The sequence below is a fragment of the Eptatretus burgeri genome, chromosome 8 (assembly GCF_056783735.1).
Source record: "Eptatretus burgeri isolate ZD-2024b chromosome 8, Ebu_testis_v1, whole genome shotgun sequence".
Classification (NCBI taxonomy): domain Eukaryota; kingdom Metazoa; phylum Chordata; class Myxini; order Myxiniformes; family Myxinidae; genus Eptatretus; species Eptatretus burgeri.
The window spans coordinates 75,237,336-75,257,806 of record NC_140968.1 but is presented as its reverse complement, the minus strand read 5'-3'; the positions used below and the strand labels follow the sequence as shown (position 1 = coordinate 75,257,806).

The following is a 20,471-nucleotide window of genomic DNA, read 5'->3' as shown; positions in this document are numbered from 1 at the left end:
GTGAGGATGTGTACATGTGCTCAGTATTTAAGGAGATCCGGATCTTGTATATACAAGAGCTGAGTCCTTGAGATTAAGGTTTTGTCTTCACAAGAAGAACAAGAACAAGAAGAAGAAGAAGAAGAACAACAACAACAACAACAACAACAACAACGCCGAGCTCTCTATGAGCAGCGTTCGCTATGCGAGACGCTGCTAAAAATTATAGCTTCTCCAAGAGCTCCCAGCTTTTAGTTCCAATAGGATGGTGCAGAGGGAGAGCACTTACACTTGAGGTGTGTAGTCTGGGTTCAGTTCTCAATCCAACTATAATCGAATTGGCATTCGCAAGTCAGAGCATTGCATCAGTTAATGCGCCATCCATCGGTAGAAGGGCAAGCAGGGCATCCCATCTGCTTGCATTAGTCGACGGACGTTAAAGATGCCACGGTGTCTTTAGCAAAGAGTCGGTGAGTTATCACCGGCAGCCTGAACAAATTAGAAATTCCTGTCACCTTCAGTCGAACATCAAGCCTGGGCAGTTGATTCGTGAAAGACTTGAGCCAACATAAGATGGAAATAAGAGGGCATGAAAATGATAAGATTAGTTGACTCAAGACTATAGCTTTTAGTTAACAATAAATAAATAAATAAATCACTCTGACTTGAATGAGGACATTATGAAAAGGAAGTGCATGAAGAACAAGATTTATAAAGCTCTTCTTGATGCACCCATAATTAATCAATAAACTATGAGGGCCGACAAATGAAGAACATCATGCACGGCAAATATTACACTGTTCAAGACAAGTTAGTTTATAAACTAAGGTGTGTGTATATTATTAATGGTTCAACAAGAACAACAGTTTGGTCTCATGAATGCAAACAATGCATTGCTGCTGTGAAGAGGATTATAAAAACGATAAAAGTAGTGAAATACATCAGCGAGGAATAAAATAAATAAAACAGCAGCAATAAAAGGTTAATAACTAAATAATAAAAATAAAAACAAGACGAAGATGTACAGAGCACGATACTTACAAAATGCATAAAACAAATTTGATCTTAAAAATAATTAGTGGTTGAATTCAATGATCAAATATGCAAATTTCAAATCAATCGGATGAAAATTGAATATTTTAGAAATTCGACAAAGTTGTTGACCTTTTGACCTCAAACAATAGGCTTCTTGCTTATGATGAACTCTACCTTGTGGTGAAGTTTCATGAAGATCGGTTTAAAATTGTGACCTGCAGGCGATTGACAAACAAACAAAACGACAAACAATAACATACAAGACCAACCAATATAAAATACTTGAAAAATCTCCGATTTTCACAGGGAATAAACCTACAAACTTTAATGTCCGTATATTTGGGTTTTTGGAAACGGCGTACCTGCATTTAAATGGTGCAAAAGTATTGGTAACATATTAAATATTAAAACTGGATATTAACGATCACACGTATGTAAATGAATTATTAAATCTTTGCAAACACGCAACATCGTGTGTGCATGTCAAAATTTGTTCGAGGGACTACATCATTACAGCGCAGTTCACACAATTTACTTGGCATGACAGCAATGCGGTGAAAGAGGTTTTGGCGAATACCCACAATGCATCAGTAATTAGTTGGCAAATCGCCGTTCGAGAAGCCTTTTAAAGCTACGAGCATTTTGGGTTACAGGGTAAAGGCTCAGTCGGCTAAGCTAACCAACCCATCATCCTTATGACATGTGCCTTGCTAGGAACACTGTGCCAAAGTTACAGCGGACCTTATGAGCAGGGAGGGGGTCATGGTAGGAATGGAAGGGCAGGCCTAATTTTAGTTGCAAGATCCCGGGCCCAGTTTCAGCACTCGTGAGGTGATAGTCAGAGGAGGTCCAAATCCACCGGACCAGGGCGGTCTGAGCGATCGCAGATCCGACCGTCGTTCCTCGCACGTGGTGTTTGGCAAATCACCTGTTGGAATTGAATATGGCGATGCAACAATATGCAATCCTGCACACGCTCGAACTCCCTTAAGTAAGTCAACGCCAATGAAGCTTTCATTTTTGGGGCTGGCAGGATGGCCCAAAGGTACGCACACTCGCCTCCAAGCTGTCTCGTCTGGGTTCAAATCCAGACCCAGCTATCAAGTGCCATCATGGTGTTTCATCAATGTGTGCCGTCCCTCAAACAGACAGCAAACTGGGTGCATCTCCTCCCCCACATCTGCTGACATCAGTTGGTGACCATTAAATACGACAAGGTGTCCATTGTGAAGAGTCGGCGAGCTATCGCCGACAACCAAGGAGAAATTCCAAATTCCAGCCAAAACTACCTACTCGAGCATCAGGCCTGGCCAGCTGGTTTGTAAAAGACTTGGGCCAAAGACTTCCCCTGGGAAACCCCACAAGAATGTGGGAATAATTGTGGCCATTAAAGAAACAACTTACGATACAAAGTATGGTACATATAATTGGAAACATTATAATTACCTATTACTTATATGGGGGGGGGGGGGATGAAAGGTGGTTTACTGGAATTGTGAGCAGGTCGTTCCAACAACTTTTTGAACGGTGCACGTATAGACCCTGAAAGTATTCATGTCAGTTGGTCAGTCACATTGACATTAGGTCAGTCACAGCCATGTGATTAGCAACCCAGGAGTTGTGCTGGAACCCATCCAAACTCTCTGAGCAGAGACGACTGCCATGGAAATAAATATCAGTATGCAAACCAGGGAAGCTGCAGTGAGCAGCTAGGGTTTGAACCCATTGCACAGGCCTTGAAAGACAATTCCATGCTCTTTATCCGTTCACAAACACTTCGTCCACGTTGCCATTTGGAACGCATTGCAGCAACCAAATCAGAAATGCAATTAGAAGAGCTGCTCATAAAGAAAAGGTATTCATTTGTACCACAGTAACTACAAGGACCAATTAATAAATCCACACAACTACAAGGACATGTATGCACTGGAGCTTGCACTGCAAAGGCGGCCATTTGGCCCGTCATGGCCGTGCTTTATCAACACCGCATTAATTTGATCCATCAGTACATTCACTCAACTTCACGGTTTTGTGGTGGGGGGGAGAAGAGTAGGGCAGGTAGCGTGAGTGACATCACCAGGGTGGTTATTTTATTTGTTTGGGGATGAAGAGGGTCCTAGGAATGGTTTTATGGGGATGTAAATCTTGATCAAAACATTTCTTCTTATATACAGCATGTATGGGTATACTGGAATGGGTGAGTGAGGTCAAGGGGTGGATGTGTGGATGTGTGGATGTGGCTGTGACAGCCTACAGAAGAGAACAAAAAAAACAGTCATTCAGGTAACAGGCACAGGTGTGGATGGGTGGATGGGTGGATGTGACAGCCTACAGCAGAGAACAATAAAGCAGTCGTTCAGGTGTGGATGGGTGGGTGGATGTGTGGATGGATGTATGTGTGGATGGGTGGATGGATTTATGTGTGGATGTGTGGATGGATGTGTGGATGGATGTGTGGATGGATGTGTGGATGTGTGGATGGATGTGTGGATGTGTGGATGGATGTATGTGTGGATGTATGGATGGGACAGCCTACAGCAGAGAACAATAAACTAGTCGTTCAGGAAACAGGCACAGGTATGGATGGGTGGATGGGTGGATGGGTGGATGGGTGGATGGGTGGATGGGTGGATGTGTGGATGGGACAGCCTACAGCAGAGAACAATAAACCAGTCGTTCAGGTAACAGGCACAGGTGTGGATGGGTGGATGGGTGGGTGGGTGTATGTGTGGATGGGTGGATGTGTGGATGGGTGGATGGGTGGATGGATGTGACACCCTACAGCAGAGAACAATAAACCAGTCGTTCAGGTAATAGGCACAGGTGTGGATCGCTAGCAAAGTGGGGTTGACGAAATGGACAGAGGTGGGCCCGTGGAGGGATTGCAGGGAGCAAAGTTAAGTCGGTCCAAGTCGTCCACTCCGCGTGGCGCTGCGGGTTTTCTGCAAGGGCGGAACCCAATCAATGGATGCCAATCCTTCTTCCTCCTCTTCTTCAACTCTCCCCCCCCAAACCCACCTCCTTCCCCCGCCCTCCAACCCCCCCCCCCCAACGATTCCTCAGTTCCTCCCAATGACAACCAAAGGCCAAAATTCCAAGACTTTTCCTCAATAACCATCCTAAATGGCATTTCCCACGATCCATCCATTCAATCCGAACGCTCTCCTCTCGCATCAAGCACCGCTCGTTCCTCACACGCGACGCCGGTCCGATTCGGCGAAACCTTGAGCAATGGCACACACGATTTCAAGTCCCTCTAATGCTGAAGCTGCAACGACTCGCTCGGGTACTCAGGAGGGTCCATGTACCCGAGTCTGAGGTGAAAACCTTGAATGGGCCCTGAAGAGGAAGAGGCCCACGAGGGCCTACGTACCCCGCGGCATTGTGCTCGCACCATCGCTAGTCCCACCGGCGTCACGACTCCGTCGGCGAAGGTTAAAATCCCCCGAGGAAGCCGAGGAAACCAGGCAAACAGGCCGCGACTCAAAAATGGCGAGAAAGGCCCGAGCGCGTCCGTATCTCCTGCCGTGTTATTTGTCCCTCGTCCCTCTCATGTCCCCCCGAATCTTTCACCCTGTCCGTGTCCGTCCGTCGCTGCCGTTCCCTTCGACCCTTTCTCCTTCCATGAAGCGCCATTCTCTTACCTCGAAACTTGAGTTCTTGGGGAGGATCCAGCTGCAGTACCTGATCGCACTTCGACATGGTGGAGCTGGGCGGGAGGCGGAGGGTGGAGGATGTTGAAGGAGGGGCACAATGGGATCATCTACCGGAGGAGGGAGGGGAGAGGAGAGGGACGCCTTCCACGAAGGGCCTTTTAGCCCTCGATTACGGACACTTGTCGGTTTAAAGAAATAAAAATGGAAACTCTCCGTCTCTCGTCACGAACACGTTGATTAATGGACGGACTCGTGATTTTAACATTGACGACCACGTGCCTCGAAAGTATCGATTTAACTAATTCCACTGGGTGTTTGTGCATAACGATCATCCACAGAGTATGTTCATTGTACCATAATGATAATTTTAATATAATATATAGATGAGCAACGCACGTGGAATTGCGGGGTTCAACTGGAAACTACCGAGCCCTACTTGGTCCGGGGTGAACGGTAGTTTTTGGGGGTGCCGCATCTCGGAGCACGCCGTCCTGCGAGTTGGCTCGCAAGTTGGTTGTCCCACGTACATTAATTTGGGGGTTAAAGATCCCATAATGTGTTTCAAGAACACAAGAGACCGTTCGCTACCATGGCGTGCTTGAAATTAGTTTCCTGGTTCTTTCGAGACCAGCATGATGAAGTGAGTCATGGTGTTGGGATGTGGACATGATACAACACAATGGACCAAATTGTCTTTTCATGGCAAATACTGGATTATTATTATTATCTTCTTCTTCTTCTTCTTCTTCTTCTTCTTCTTCTTCTTCTTCTTCTTCTTCTTCTTCTTCTTCACCTTCTTCTTCACCTTTTCTTCTTCTTCTTCTTCACCTTCTTCTTCACCTTCTTCTTCTTCTTCTTCTTCACCTTCTTCTTCACCTTCTTCTTCTTCTTCTTCTTCATCTTCTTCTTCTTCTTCTTCTTCTTCTTCTTCTTCACCTTCTTCTTCACCTTTTCTTCTTCTTCTTCTTCACCTTCTTCTTCACCTTCTTCTTCTTCTTCTTCTTCACCTTCTTCTTCACCTTCTTCTTCTTCTTCTTCTTCATCTTCATCTTCATCTTCTTCTTCTTAACCTTCTTCTTCTTCTTCTTCTTCTTAACCTTCTTCTTCTTCTTCTTCTTCTTAACCTTCTTCTTCTTCTTCTTCATAACCTTCTTCTTCTTTATCCTCCTTCTTCATCCTCCTTTTTCTTCTTCTTCATCCTTCTTTTTCTTCTTCTTAATCCTCCTTTTTCTTCTTCTTCATCCTTCTTTTTCTTCTTCTTCATCCTCCTTCTTCTTCTTCATCCTCCTTTTTCTTCTTCATCCTCCTCCTCCCTTGTGCATCAATCACGTGCAGGACAGACATGAGTAGACATCAATGCACATGAGTTACAAGGACATCAGTAGACAATGAACAAACACATGCTCCACTGGGGTAATTGCCAATTATTTTTGGATCAAGACATTCTCTTTTTAAAAACAGTTGACTCATCTATTTATTACATATGCAAATATAGTGTTATGGCCTGGGGTTGGAGGTTCACCATGAGGAGAAGTGCTCGAGTTTCTCCTGAACAACTGGTCCTGAGGCCACCGACCACAGATAACTCCATGGTCCAACGGGCTGTAGTTCTTATACACAACCACAGCCATTTGATTTAGACTACCGTCCAAGCAAGCTGGGTTACCCTTTGATGTTTCCACGACACCTTTCGATTGGCACAGCAACCTGACAAGATGCCACACCCTTGGCACCACACCTGGTGATCTTCTGCGGAGCGGAACAGATGGGCGCAGCACCGGCTAACAGAGCAAATCAGGTGGGATACAACTTCCCGTAGAACTATACTTGTACACTGGGACGGACCAATGGAGGAAAGGACAACCGAGACAGATTTGAAATAACCAACAATTATTTATTTACACACACACACACACACACATTTAAAAGCGAGTATCTACAGGCAAGCAAGCAAAAGGCACAAAAGAGCAGATTTTACCATAACACATATTCTTATTCAATCATATTTCCACAAAAGACACATGGCCATCATTCAATCTGGGGAGAAGAAGACATGAAGAAGAACTTGAGAAGAAATGAAAAGTACAGAGTGTGGAGTCAACTCCTTCCTCTACCATGCACAGCCCAACAGGGCTGTGCTAGTCCAAATATACTGGGGAATGGATTGGGAAAATGGGTCATGGGACGTCCAGCTGTGTTTCTGACATGTCCAGACCCGGTAGCGGTAGGCAAGTGTGCAAAGATATGTGACGGCAAGCAGCACGTTCGATTTCTACTGGGCCGCCATGTCAAACAGCTCCCCACAAACCAAACTGCGTTGTGGGCTTTTTATACTGACCTCCTCCACGCCATGGCCTCCCTCCCTCTCTTCACACACTCTCAGCTCCTCGCGGGCCAAGCTTTTTGGCGTCTCTGTCCGTCCACTCCTGGTGAAGGGTTTGGTGAAGGAGATAATTGGTGGGTCAAGAAAGGCAGAGGGGAGAATGGACCGATGGTGTGAAGGAGGGATTGTTGAAAGGAGAGGGTGGGGGGAGAGGGAACAGACTGATGGGGGTAAAGGAGGGATTGTTGAAAGGAGAGGGTGGGGGGAGGGAACAGACTGATGGGGGTAAAGGAGGGATTGTTGAAAAGAGCAGAGGGGAGGGGGGGAAACGGACCAATGGGGTAAAGGAGGGAGTGTTGAAAGTTGCAGGAGTTTGGTGAGGGGTTTATTGGGAGATTAAGAAAGGCGGAGGGAAGACATCACACCAGGAAAACATGAACTAACCTCAACACATGCCCCCCCTCCAATCCGAAGACGAGGGGCAAAGGTCTATCTACACATAGACTAAAGAAAAAGCTAATCCTCTGGTCTCCTCAATGTCCGTGTACACTCTCCCCCAGGTTACATTTCCAAAACCATAACAGTATGCCTCCTCAGTGGGCTCTTTTATTTGCCTCTTCAATAACTGTTCTTACTTTCATCTCCTCCCAAACTTCTCTCCACTCTCCCCACAACCATACCCTCCTCTCCTCATCCCTAACATTTCCTTTCTCCTCTTAGTACTGCAGCATAGCAAACCAATTGTTCGACTTTTCATAAAAGCACCAAAATTGGTACATATGTTGACTAATGTATTCTGAACAATTCTGGATATGGAGCCACTCGAGATTTTGCCTTGGTCAGCTTTGGTGGCCATTTTGGAAAATGGCTGCCATTCTACTTTAACAACATGGGATATCTGTCATTGTTATTCTCTTTGTAGGTTTCTCAGAGGTGATAAATACTCCATGTGATGTGCATTTACAAAGGAAAACAATACAAATGTCATTTGTGTTGATTCATTATATTTCCAACCATTGTATTGGGGAAAAATGGTCATTTTTATGGGAAAATCCATTTTCGCACACAGTATCAGTGACAGGTTCAGAAGTATTTTGTTGTGGTGGTAGTGGTGGAAGTAGTGTTGTAATTGGTAATATTGGCTACATGTGGCCCATGCTGCAGAACATGACCACCGTCGGATTCAAGTTCGAACCGTAGACACCGACGTCGTCGTCTTGGCGGTGATGGTAGCCCAGGCACTACCATGTGTGGATGAACTCTGGATTGCCTTTGGGACGGGCAAGAACTACCGCTACATCCCTGCCCATGAAATAGCTGCCTCCCTCGATCCACAGAAGGCACGTGCCCTCCCTGTCTTCCACGCCATGACCGGATGTGACACGGTATCAGCATTCGTGGGGCATGGGAAGAAATCTGCCTGGGCCACATGGAACTCGTTTCCAGAACTGACAGATTCTCTTGTGACCCTGACCACCATGCCAGTCAACATCCAGGATGACACAATGCACTGTATTGAAAGGTTTGTGGTGCTCCTCAATGACCGCACCAGTCCAAGAGGAACTCCGTCCAGCGCATCCCACCTACCTACGATGCTTTGGAACAGCATGTGAAGAGATCAGTCTTCCAGGGTGGCTATGTCAGTGGGCAGGTCTTGGTCCCTCAACCCGTGCTTCCATCACCAACAAGCTGGGGCTGCCGGCAAACAGAGGATGGGTCCTACGAACCGCTCTGGACCACAATCCCTGAGGCTTCAAAAAGCTGCTTCGAGCTGGTGTCGTGCGGCTGCAAAAAAGTCTGTAGAAACTGTTGCAAATGCAAGAAGGCTAATCTGCAATGCACTGGACTGTGTGCTTGTGAAGGAGAATGCCAGTAGACAGACGCAGTAGACACAGACTGAGATATCGGCCTAACTTAGAATGTGCAAATGCAAAGTCGCATTGCTTGTAAAAGTGTTGACTTCTTGATCCAGAGCCAGTACACTTGAGCTCAGAAACTCATATTGTACTGGACTGATGTATGCGTGTACCATGTGTCCTGGTAGATTGGTAGTAGACAGTAAACCGTAGCCGCTTCAAAGTGAAGTGTGCAATAATTTGACTACATTTTCTGAGTTTGTCATTATCACGATTATCAGTTCCCTTTTCAAAATAGAGTAAAGTATGTAATCTATAATGCAATTTTTGTTGATTCCAAACCCATTGAATGTGATGAATATCATTTGACTCTTGTACTCCAGACAATAATGGCTACTTTTCAGCGAAAAGTTTCAGGAGAGCAGAAATTTACAAATCAAATAATGCCTTTTTTACCGAAAATACTGGCTCATAATATTTGAATACGTCTTTTCATGGTCAATTTACTGAATTTTACACTTTCCTTATATCTACCACCGATACAATAAGAAAATAAGAGCATATAGCCAATTTCGCTAAAGTAGAATGGCGGCCATTTTGGAAAATGGTCGCCGAAGCTGACCAAGGCACAATCTCGGGTGGCTCCACATCTAGAATTGTTCGGAATACATTATTCTACATGTGTACCAATTTTGGTGCTTTTATGCAAATTGGAACAATTGATCTGAAATATCAGACTACGCTGCAGGACTATCTTACTTTTCTCAAATTTCATTTTCTTATTCTTACCCCTTATCCCCCAGTGTTTACATAAAAAAAAAATTACCTGAAGTTAAATCCACTAGTAAAAAAATAAAAATTACGGTTTGCTGGAGTTTTAATAAAAGCGTTTTCATAAAAGGATAATTATATGTTTGCAATCGTTAAAAGCAATAAGCCTGGTGTTGGTTTAATGGCTAAGGTGACTGGCTTAAGATCTTATGGTCTTGGGGACAAGCCCCTGTCGTGCTGTCAAATAACACCAGGTGGGTTGACTCAGCCTGTCGTCCTTCTGAAGTCAGCAAAATGAGTAGCAGCTTCCTGGTAACAGGGGAAACTGCATCCGTGTCACAGCTGTGCTTCCAGAAAATGACGTAATCATGCAGCCATAGGCTGCATACAAAATGATGTGATGATGAGTTAAAAGTTTAACCTAGATCATATTTCAGAGCAACTTTGGTAAATGATATGACACAATCAGATGTGTTCAGTTACAATACCAAGTTTCTTGTAGAGCACTCGCCAAGTGGCTTAAGCACTCAAGCAAGCATTTCATTTAAAACCGTTGATAAGGAACGGCTGGCTTGGCAAGCTCTGGCTCGCTGTTTGGTAACTGAACCCACCCCTGATGTGTACTGCTGCTTTGGCTGTGTTTAGGTGTGAGCTTTTCAATAAGTTTTCCAGAAGGATGATGTAATACTCAGAGTGTATGGGTTATGATGTAAGCATACTAAGAGAGTGTGGGGCTGACATCAATTATAGGTATGTTCACAGGTAGGACTAGAACGGCACTCGGCGCATTCCTCTGCCAGGCTGAACAGTTTACGTTTTGTATCCCACTGATAGGCCAAAACTGCATCTGTACCTTAACCAAATTTTAATCGGCTTGTTCTTGTCACCTAACCAACGTGTCCATCAAATTTCCAAAATCCATCCATAACCTTTTGAAATATCCTACTCACAGACAGAAAGACAGACAGACAAACATGGGTGAAAACATAATGCGACACTCCTTAGTGATAGGCAATCTTATCACCCCTTTCCCCCTCTCCCCCATCACCCAAACTACACCAAGATATTGATGTGAGACCAAATCGCTGGAGAAAATAGACCTCTATCCGAGGTTGATTGCACAGATATTGAGGAAGATTTGCCAGTTCTCTAAAAGTAGAACCAAGGCATCCATCCTATGGTATTGGAAGTAATGATGAGAGGTTGGTTCTGTGATTGGAAAATGCAGGAGCAATGAAATCTTAGGGTTCAGGTGCTCGGCATCACAGCCAGTGATGTCGGGGCCGGCTCACCCAGTATGGGCAAAAAGTGATGAACCATAAAGTAGGAGTCTGCTGGTGAACCGCAGAGCACCTAAGTTGACCTCACCTCCGTGTTGGTGCACCCCGAAAACTAACACCTTGGGGTGAAGGCCGACGAGGCTCTGGTAAGGGAAGGAAAACCCCCAAAATAAACCTGCTGCAGAGGGACAACAACCCACTCTGTTCAAAACTGTTGTTACGGAAACTGCAAGTGAAACTCAAATACCAGCTCGTGTTGGTTATGGTTATGGTGAGGCGACGGTCCAAATCTCGGAGGATGACGACATCAGGTTTGTGGACAGTATGGCGCTTCTGGACCAAAGCAGAAAGGACGTTCAATGGCCGACAATGTCGATAACCAGGCCAAAATAAATACCTAATATAGGATGCTGGAATGTAAGAACCCTATACACAATTGGTAAATCCACTCAACCTGCTAACGAGATGGCAAGATACGATATTGATATATTGGGGATTAGCAAATGCAAGTGGACAGGGAATGGAAAAGTCAAGTTGAATTCTGGAAAGATTGTCATATTTTCAGGGAGAAAAGATTATTTACACCACTATGGAGTTGCAATTATGATGTCAAACAAGGCTGAGCAATCACTATTTGAATGGAAACCGATCAATGAAAGGATAATATATAGCAGATTCTTCTCTAAATATGTGAAGCGTTCTGTGATTCAAGTTTATGCACCTACCAATGAAGCAAGTGAGGAAGAAAAAGAAAGCTTCTCTGAGCAAATACAATCAGTGGTCGATGGGGTATACCATCCATCCATTGGGACCATACTCTGTGCAGAGCGTTGGTGCTGCCTAAGCAGTTTCCTTGGCTATTGGGCAGAATCCTGGACGGGTCACCACTCCGACACAGGATACCAGCAAGCGAGTATCTACTCACTGCTTAGGTGAGTCATTTTTTTTGGCACTCATTTTTTTTGCACTCATTTTGCCGACCACAGAAGGATTACAGGCAAAGTCAACACACACACACACACACACACACACACACACACACACACACACACACACACACACACACACACACACACACACACACACACACACACACACACACACACACACACACACACACACACACAAGCATTTAAAGGCCATTTTCCCCGCTAAAGCGGGGGTTAGCCTTGCGGGCCCCATGACAATCTTCTCCACTTTACCCTGTTTTCTGCATCTCCCCTTCTTAATCCCCTTGCCCACATTTCCTCTTCCACCACATTTAGCCAAGTTTTTCTCGGTCTTCCCCGTCCTCTACTTCCGACTACACTCATTTCCAACACTCCTCTCACCCAGTCACTTTCATCCTTCCTCAACACATGACCCAACCATCTCAACCTGTTTCTCTTCACAACCTCCATCACAGACTCTATTCCCATCATCTTCCGCAAGTCATCATTTGTCTTCCTCTCTCTCAACGATACTCCACACATCCACCGAACCATTCGCATTTCCACCCTTTCCACCCTTTGTTGCTGCTCCATGTTCAGTACCCATGTCTCACTCCCATAAATCATCGTACTCCTCACACATGTAGCATACACCTTTCCCTTCAGCTTCAACGACACTCCCCTCTTTGTCAGCACGCCACTCAGTTCCCGAAACTTCTTCCATGCACATCTCACTCCAGCAACCGTCGAAGAGTCTGATCCACCTTCTCCATTCAGCATGTCTCCGAGATAGCAAAATGTTTTCACCCCTTCCAGCTTCGCACCATCTCCAAGATCCAACTCAACAATTCCTTCATCTGCTGCTCCCTCGATGCACACCTTACACTTGAATGTAGCTGCCACACTGGTTAATGACCCTCTCACCCCACTACATTTTCGATTAACCCATTCAGCACACATTGTACACTGAATGGAGTTCACTCCGACACCCTTCCTGCACACAGCACACGGCCATTTCCCAGTCCTTTCCACCTCACCACATGCTTTACCACTTGCCATCACCTTCGTCTTTCCGATATTCACCTTCAAATCTTTTGCCTCCATACATTCCTTCCACTTGTTCATCTTCTCCTTCAGTCCATCCATACTCTCTGCAATCAACACCAGATCATCTGCATACAGCAGCTCCCACGGGAAACCCTCCTTTACCCTCCGAGCCAGCACCTCCATCACAACTACAAATATAAGTGGACTTAGTACCGACCCTGGTGCACTCCTACCCTCACCTCAAACTCACCACTGTTCCCATCCTTCGTCCTTACAGCTGTGCGTGCTTTCTCGTACATGGCCATCACTACTCTGATTAACCATTCCTCCACTCCTAACTTCCTCAATGCCCATGTCATTACTTCGCGTGGGACCCTATCAAATGCTTTCTCCAGATCAACAAACCCAAAAAACAACTTCTTCCTCTTCTCCATGTACTTCTCCTGCAACTGCCTTACAATAAAAATTGCATCTGTCGCTCCTCTTCCTGGCATAAATCCAAACTGCATTTCGTCACTCTTTACCTTCTTCCTTATCCTCTTCTCCAACACCCTTTCCAATACCTTCATTCCATGCTCCAATAACTTTATTGCTCTATAGGAGCCACAGTCCAGAGGGTCACCTTCCCCTTGTACAGAGGGACGAGGGTACTCAGTTCCCAATCCACTGGAATGCGGCCTTCTTTCACCACCAGATTACAGATCTCTGTCATTCTCTTCACACCCCAACTTCCCGCTGCCTTCAACATATCTCCCACAACTCCCGTCGGCCCTCCTGCTTTTCTACTCTTCATTGCTCTTATAGCTTCCTCAACTTCCTTCTCAGTTATCTTCTCTGCTGGTCCTAAAACTGGGTTACTCTCGATGTTTCTATCCCATTCATTTTCTACATTCAACAACCTTTCCATATATCTCTTCCATCTTCCTTTAATTCCATCTGAATCCACAACAATTTGTCCCACTTCATCCTTCAAGCAACTCACCCCCGTCACATCAAATCTCTCTCTCGCTATCTGCTTTGCGATCCTGAATACCGCTCTCTTACCCTCCTCCGAATCCAAGCGTTCTCCAAACATTTTCCTATGGGCCTCCTGCGCCTTTGCAACCTCTTTCTTTGCAGCCTTCTTGGCTTCCTTATAACTTTCATGTGCAGCCTCTTCTTCCACCGTATCCTTTGCCTTTTGCCATTCCTTGAACTTCTTCCTCTTCTCTTCAATCCTCTTTCCAACTTCATCATCCCACCACCATGTTTCCGAGTGCCTCGGTGGTCCTTTTGTCCATCCACATACCTCACCAACGGCTCCCAATAGACTATCTTTCATTGACATCCAACCACTTTCAAGCTCAACCACATCATCTTCAACCATACTCAGCCTCTCTCTTAATGCTTCCTTCACTGTTGCCTCTTTCAACCTCCACACCTTCATCCTCGGTTGGTACTTCACCCGCCGAATTCTCCGCGCACCTTTCACCCTTATATCGCAGACAACCAGGTGGTGCTGCGAAACAGTCTCCTCCCCTGGGATCACCTTTGTGTCCCGGAGGTTTCCCCTATCTCGCCGACGCACCATCAGGTAGTCAATGGTTGTCGTCAACCCACCTGACGTGTATGTAATAAGCTTATTATCCGCTTTCTGGAATTGAGTATTACAGAGCAACAAATCAGCTCCATCAGCAAACTCCAAGATCCTTTCACCTTCTCCATTTCTCACACCATATCCATAACCCCCATGGACTCCCTCAAAACTGTCTGGACTCCTTCCCACATGTCCATTCAAGTCTCCTCCAACCACAACAACTTCCTCATCTTTCACATTTTCCATCAACTTCTCCATCGCACACCAGAACATGTTCTTCTTTTCATCGCTTCGACCGACCTGCGGGGCATATCCCGAGATGACGTTCACCAAGAGATTTCCGATCACGATTCTCACAATCATCAACCTTTCACTCACTCTAGTCACACTCACTACACTGTCTTCAAACTCCTCAGAAAACATGACACCAACACCATGCACGCCTTCCGGGCACCCTTGCCACATAAACATGTACTTCTGCCCCTGCCTTCCCTTCACCATTCTCACACCACTTCCCTTCCACCGTGTCTCCTGCACACAACATATGTCCACTCTTCTTCTGACCAATGTTTCAACCACTTCTCCAGATCTCCCTGTCATTGTCCCTACATTCCATGTACCAAACCTCAGAAACCGATCTCCACGTGGGGCATCAGACGATTGGTCATCATAAATGGAAAAATTTCCTCCCTTGCTTCGATCGGGTTCCCCACCTTGAGTTTTAATGAGAGGGCGTGAGGACCCCCACGGGGTACTTCGGGCTGTACCCTGCCCATCAGTTGTACTCATCATGGTTTCCTTTTGAGGCGATGTTTTTATGGCCGGATGCCCTTCCTGACGCCAACCCTTTTAGTCGCCTTTTACAACACGCAGGGATACGGTGTACCTATTCTGACCGGGGTACACACCGGGGATATTCAAAGGCAAAGTCAACCCCACCTGATATTAATTCAACAGCTGAGGGGCATTTGAATTCAGGATCCTAGGATCCCAAGCCCACCACGATGGGGTATACAAACACGACTTATTGATAATAATCGGTGATCTGAATTCCAATGTGAGAAACACCAACAAGGGATGTGAGAGGGTCATCGGAAGTCATAGACGGGTGACAGAAATGAAAATGGAGACTTCCAAAAATGGAGACTGGGTGACAGAAATGAAAATGGAGACTTCTGTGGACTCGGTAATCTTGTGATAACTGACACCATTTTCCCGCGTAATATGATACAAAAGCAAACATGGACCTCACCAGGAAGAAAGGCAAAGAACCAGATGGACCATGTGGTGATAAGCAAACAACATAGGACATCGATGATGGACACTCGAGTCATGAGGGGTGCAGATATTGCAAACGACCACCAACTAGTATGAACTAAAATGAAATTGAAATTAAAGAGAAAGCAAATGGCCAAGGAGAACAGAAATATATTTGATACAATCAAACTTCAACAACCAGCTATCAAAACACAGTTCTCATTAAAGATAAGAAACAAGTTTGATGTGTTACAAGGTTATGAGGAATTGAAGGACATAGTGGAGAGAAAGTGGCAAAATTTTAAGAAAGCATATGATGAAACTTCAAAAGAAGTGCTAGGTTACAAAAAGAGAGGTCAAAAACCATGGATCAGTGAGGAGTTTTGGGAGCTAGTTGAGGAGAGAGGAAGATTGAAGGGCAATGCAGAACAGGCAAAGTCAAATAGAATCAAAAAAATCCTGAAAACAGAATACAGGAATAAGGATAAAGAAGTAAAAAAAAAACAGCATGAGAAGAGACGAGAGAAAATAGGCAGATGACCTTGCTCTGACGGCTGAAAAAGCAGTGTGTAATGGGAGGATGAAAGCTATACGTGATTGCAAAGACCCTCAGTAATGAAAGAAGCAAAACTGTGAATGCAGTTAAGGATAAGACCGGAAATCTACTAACAGAAGAAACAGCCAAGAAAGAAAGGTGGAGAGAATATTTTGAAGAAATCTTAAATTGACCAATACCTGATGATCCTACAACAGAAGAGGAGTGGGATCCCTTTTTTGGAAGAGTGCTGATGCACATAATTAGAGATGGAGTTGACAACAAGTTGAGGGATGAGCAAACAGGCTTTAGAAGAGGTGTAAACACAGGTGAGCAAATCTTTATTTTGCACAACATAATTGAGCAGGTAGCAGAGTAGTAACTCTATACATTACTTTTGTGGACTTGGAAAAAGCCTTTGACTCCGTGCACCGATAAAGCCTTTGGAAGATCATGGCTTATGGAATCCCTCGCCAAATAATCAGAATGGTACAGATCTTGTTTGAGGATATTGCAATGTGCATTGCTATAGGAGGGAAAGGAATCACAGTGGGTTCATGGTAAAAACAGGAGTGAAGCAAGGAGGTGTAATGTCCGGTTAAGCTATAATTTGGTCTGGATTTATCACTTGGCCCATGGAGGATAGATGGGATGATGATGAAAAATTTGTGCCCATTTAAACATAAAAAATGCTTGTTTTTAAAAGCCCATCTTCCGAGTTTGAAGAGAAAGATGCGGGCTTGCAGCTTCATGTAGAAGTTCCAACGGTGACATATATTATTTTGTGACAAGCAAGAATCATTTAGAAGGATACGGAAGGAGCACACAAACTACAACCACAGGCACGACAACAGCAGCAACAACTACTACGTGTTATAAAAGATCCTTTTTGCATGTTCGTTACATTTTACATTCTCATTGACATTCGCAAATGGACATGCACTACTTATACTATAAAAGGAGCTGTGCATGTGTCTGTCCATCTGTCCATCAGTGCGTGCATGCGTGCGAGTTCCACCCATTGGTTGGACAGTCCGTCTGACTCCACGCACAATTTCTATATTATGGCAGCCAATTTAGGAACCCTTTAGAATGTATCCTTTAGAACCCTTTCTCTCAAGCAGCACAAAAATGTAAGTGTGTGTGTGTGTGTGTGTGTGTGTGTGTGTGTGTGTGTGTGTGTGTGTATGACTGTAGGGGGGGTTATGCAATCACCCTATTGGGAACGTGCCAGTGTTTGTGAAGTACAACATGCTGTCTTTTGATTAAGCCACGTCCTAGTTTTCTACATTCAGATCACACTGACAGCCTACCTACAACACTTCACCCAACATCACACCTGGCTGCACCGATCATTGCCTGATGTTCGTGATGAAACGATCGCATTTATGTGCCTTCTAGACCTTACACATCCCTTCTATGTGGGACTATCTGCTCAGCAAACATGATTAAAGGTTTTTCACTGGCCGACACTGGACTTTTGGAGTTTTCTCATCGTCCTGTGGTCAATGGACAACTGGAGATTGATATAAACAATTGGTTTGATGTGTTTAGGTTCGCAAATTTAGATAAAGAAAATTAAAGATAGCACCCGGAACCTTTTTCATTAAAGGTTCACGGATAAGCCAATTTCTCCGTTTTCATTTCCTTACCTTGTCGTTCCTAACTGCTGTTCTTGCAGTTTTTAGCCAGTAGAGAGCATCATACATACACAACATTGACAATTCCACAAATATACATGTATCAACACGAATATCGTGATATAAATTACTAATCTGTGCTCACGTTTTCAGTACTATTTAAAGTGTTAATTATAAAGTTCTATATTGTTTTGATATTAAAGGCAGGTTACATCAATATTACAAAATTATTTAATAATTATTTACAGGATGATTGCACTGCAACACGAGTTGGTGAATCATCTGTGTTTGTTAAGACTTATCTTGCTACGTCGGCCGAATAAAAGTATAAAATACATTCCAAAAGGTCGTTTTCCACTGTTTGGCTGACTTTATTAGGGAAGCAGGGTCCTAGAGATTTAGGGGTAGTTCACTTAATTAGTAGTAACAGAGAAATAATGGGAAGAGTTGTCAGGATTGCTTAAATGTATGTGCACTTCTAGCCTGGGTTTGAATCCCAACCCAATTATAAACTAGATATCTGTGATCACAATGTCACTGCTGAGGGTAAGCCTCCCTGGTGCCTGAAATCCAATGATGGGCCATTTTTTTTTTTGAAAAAAAAACCTAAATGGTAGTTTAGTATTCCTCGGGATCGAAGAAATTCTGAGGTAGGCTACCATAAAAAAAAAAACTGGGGGCACTAATTGCAGAAACAAAACCCTACAACAGGCATAAACTTCCCCCTTTCCTACAAGGGGAGGCTTAACTACCATCCTGGTGTTTCGCAGGCAGAGCGAGGCATCAATGCGTGTGCCGTCTCTCGGATGGACGTGAATCCGGAGGATGCGTCTATCAGAGCTGGTAGCATTGGCATGCGTTAAAGATCCCACGGTGTCCTTCGCGAAGAGTACGTGAGTTATCGTCCATCGGTACCTTGAACAAATTACAAAGTTCTGTCCAGGTAGGATCGCCAGGTAGGCACTAACAACGGCAATAAATAAATGAATAAATAAACATAACTATCTAATTAATTAAAATAAAATATAATTAATGAATAAACTATTATGTCCATCATGCCTGTGTAATGGCAATGGTTATCAGCTTATGGTTGCTTTTCCATATTTCATCCTTTAAAATGCTGATCCTCAAGCTAAGAAGCAACACGTACCATTTATTAAAGTCTTTGGTATGACTGCCGGGTTCGAAGCACCGAGCTCCCAATCTCAGACCATTACGCTCTCACCATTACACCACCAAGTCTGAGGATCGAATGTGATTCGGTGAGTAAATGGAGACGATGGTGAATACTGGAATTGGAAATGCTTTACCGATGCCACCATCAAATGGCATCCTTTGCGATCAGCGTAAATTTCTGCAAACTCGTCCAGAAGTTTGAAAAGGCAGTTATTATAATCACCTCTATTTCAAAAGAGTTCGCCGAGGGGGTTATGAAAGGTAATTACAAAAGAATGGCTGAATCGTGAGTTTTGCGTTTACTTAGTTCGTTATTCCTACGTCATCTCTTTGACAACCATGTAATCTGTGCAAGTGCTTCCAAGCAACTACGCAGTATGTTGTAAAACAATACTGCAGGGGCGGATCCAGAATTTTTTTTAGGGGGGGGGGGTTCACTTAAGGTTGAGATGTTCTCATATTGTCAAATATACCACCAAGCCTTATTCAAGTCAATGTAATCATCAAGGTAAAACCGGTTAATCTATCCAGTGTCCAACCATTAATTTACTTTCTCCACAGGAAAATTTGGGAATATCAAGCTACTTGCCGAAAAGGCCTCAGGCCTGTCACTAAGAAGAAAAAAACAGTTAATCTATCCAGAGCTAGCAGTGTCCAACCATTAATTTACATTCTCCACAGGAAAATTTGGGAATATCGAGCAACTTGACGAAAAGGCCTCAGGCCTGTCACTAAGAGGAAAAAACAGTTAATCTATCCAGAGCTAGCAGTGTCCAACCATTAATTTACATTCTCCACAGGAAAATTTGGGAATATCGAGCAACTTTACGAAAAGGCCTCAGGCCTGTCACTAAGAAGAAAAAACAGTTAATCTATCCAGAGCTAGCAGTGTCCAACCATAAATTTACATTCTCCACAGGAAAATTTGGGAATATTGAGCAACTTGACGAAAAGGCCTCAGGCCTGTCACTAAGAAGAAAAAAACAGTTAATCTATCCAGAGCTAGCAGTGTCCAACCATAAATTTACATTCTCCACAGGAAAATTTGGGAATATCGAGCAACTTGATGAAAAGGCCTCAGGCCTGTCACTAACTGATTGTAAAGAAAAGCTGAAGATTTTGGAATCTCCTCGACAGATATTTACAACAATGTAAATACACAAAATGTTTGCAATACAAATCAATGAAAATATCGAACGGACAAGCACAAAATGCATTCAACCTAAACTCGCCATTGCGGATCATCAGATCATTAATTATCACTAGACGACCCTTGAACCCGTTGGGGTCCCGTTGTCATAGCGGTTGATGAAAAAAAATTATTTCAAGAAAAAAAAAAGCTCTAGCAAACTATACCTCTGAGGTTGTTTGCATCTATCTATAATTCCAGCAATCTCTGTGTGTCTGTGAC

The 20,471-nt window shown here is 44.2% G+C and overlaps 1 protein-coding gene across 1 annotated transcript in view; it reads right to left on the bottom strand.

Moving 5' to 3' along the window:
- Positions 1-4,904, bottom strand: part of LOC147022074 (vesicle-associated membrane protein-associated protein B-like) — a 43,621-nt gene extending 38,717 nt beyond the window's left edge. The window contains exon 1 of the mRNA XM_085892651.1: positions 4,659-4,904. Coding sequence (XP_085748777.1) covers positions 4,659-4,716 — 58 coding nt within the window. The 5' untranslated portion in view covers positions 4,717-4,904. The remainder of the gene's footprint in view (positions 1-4,658) is intronic.
- Positions 4,905-20,471: the final 15,567 nt, after the last annotated feature.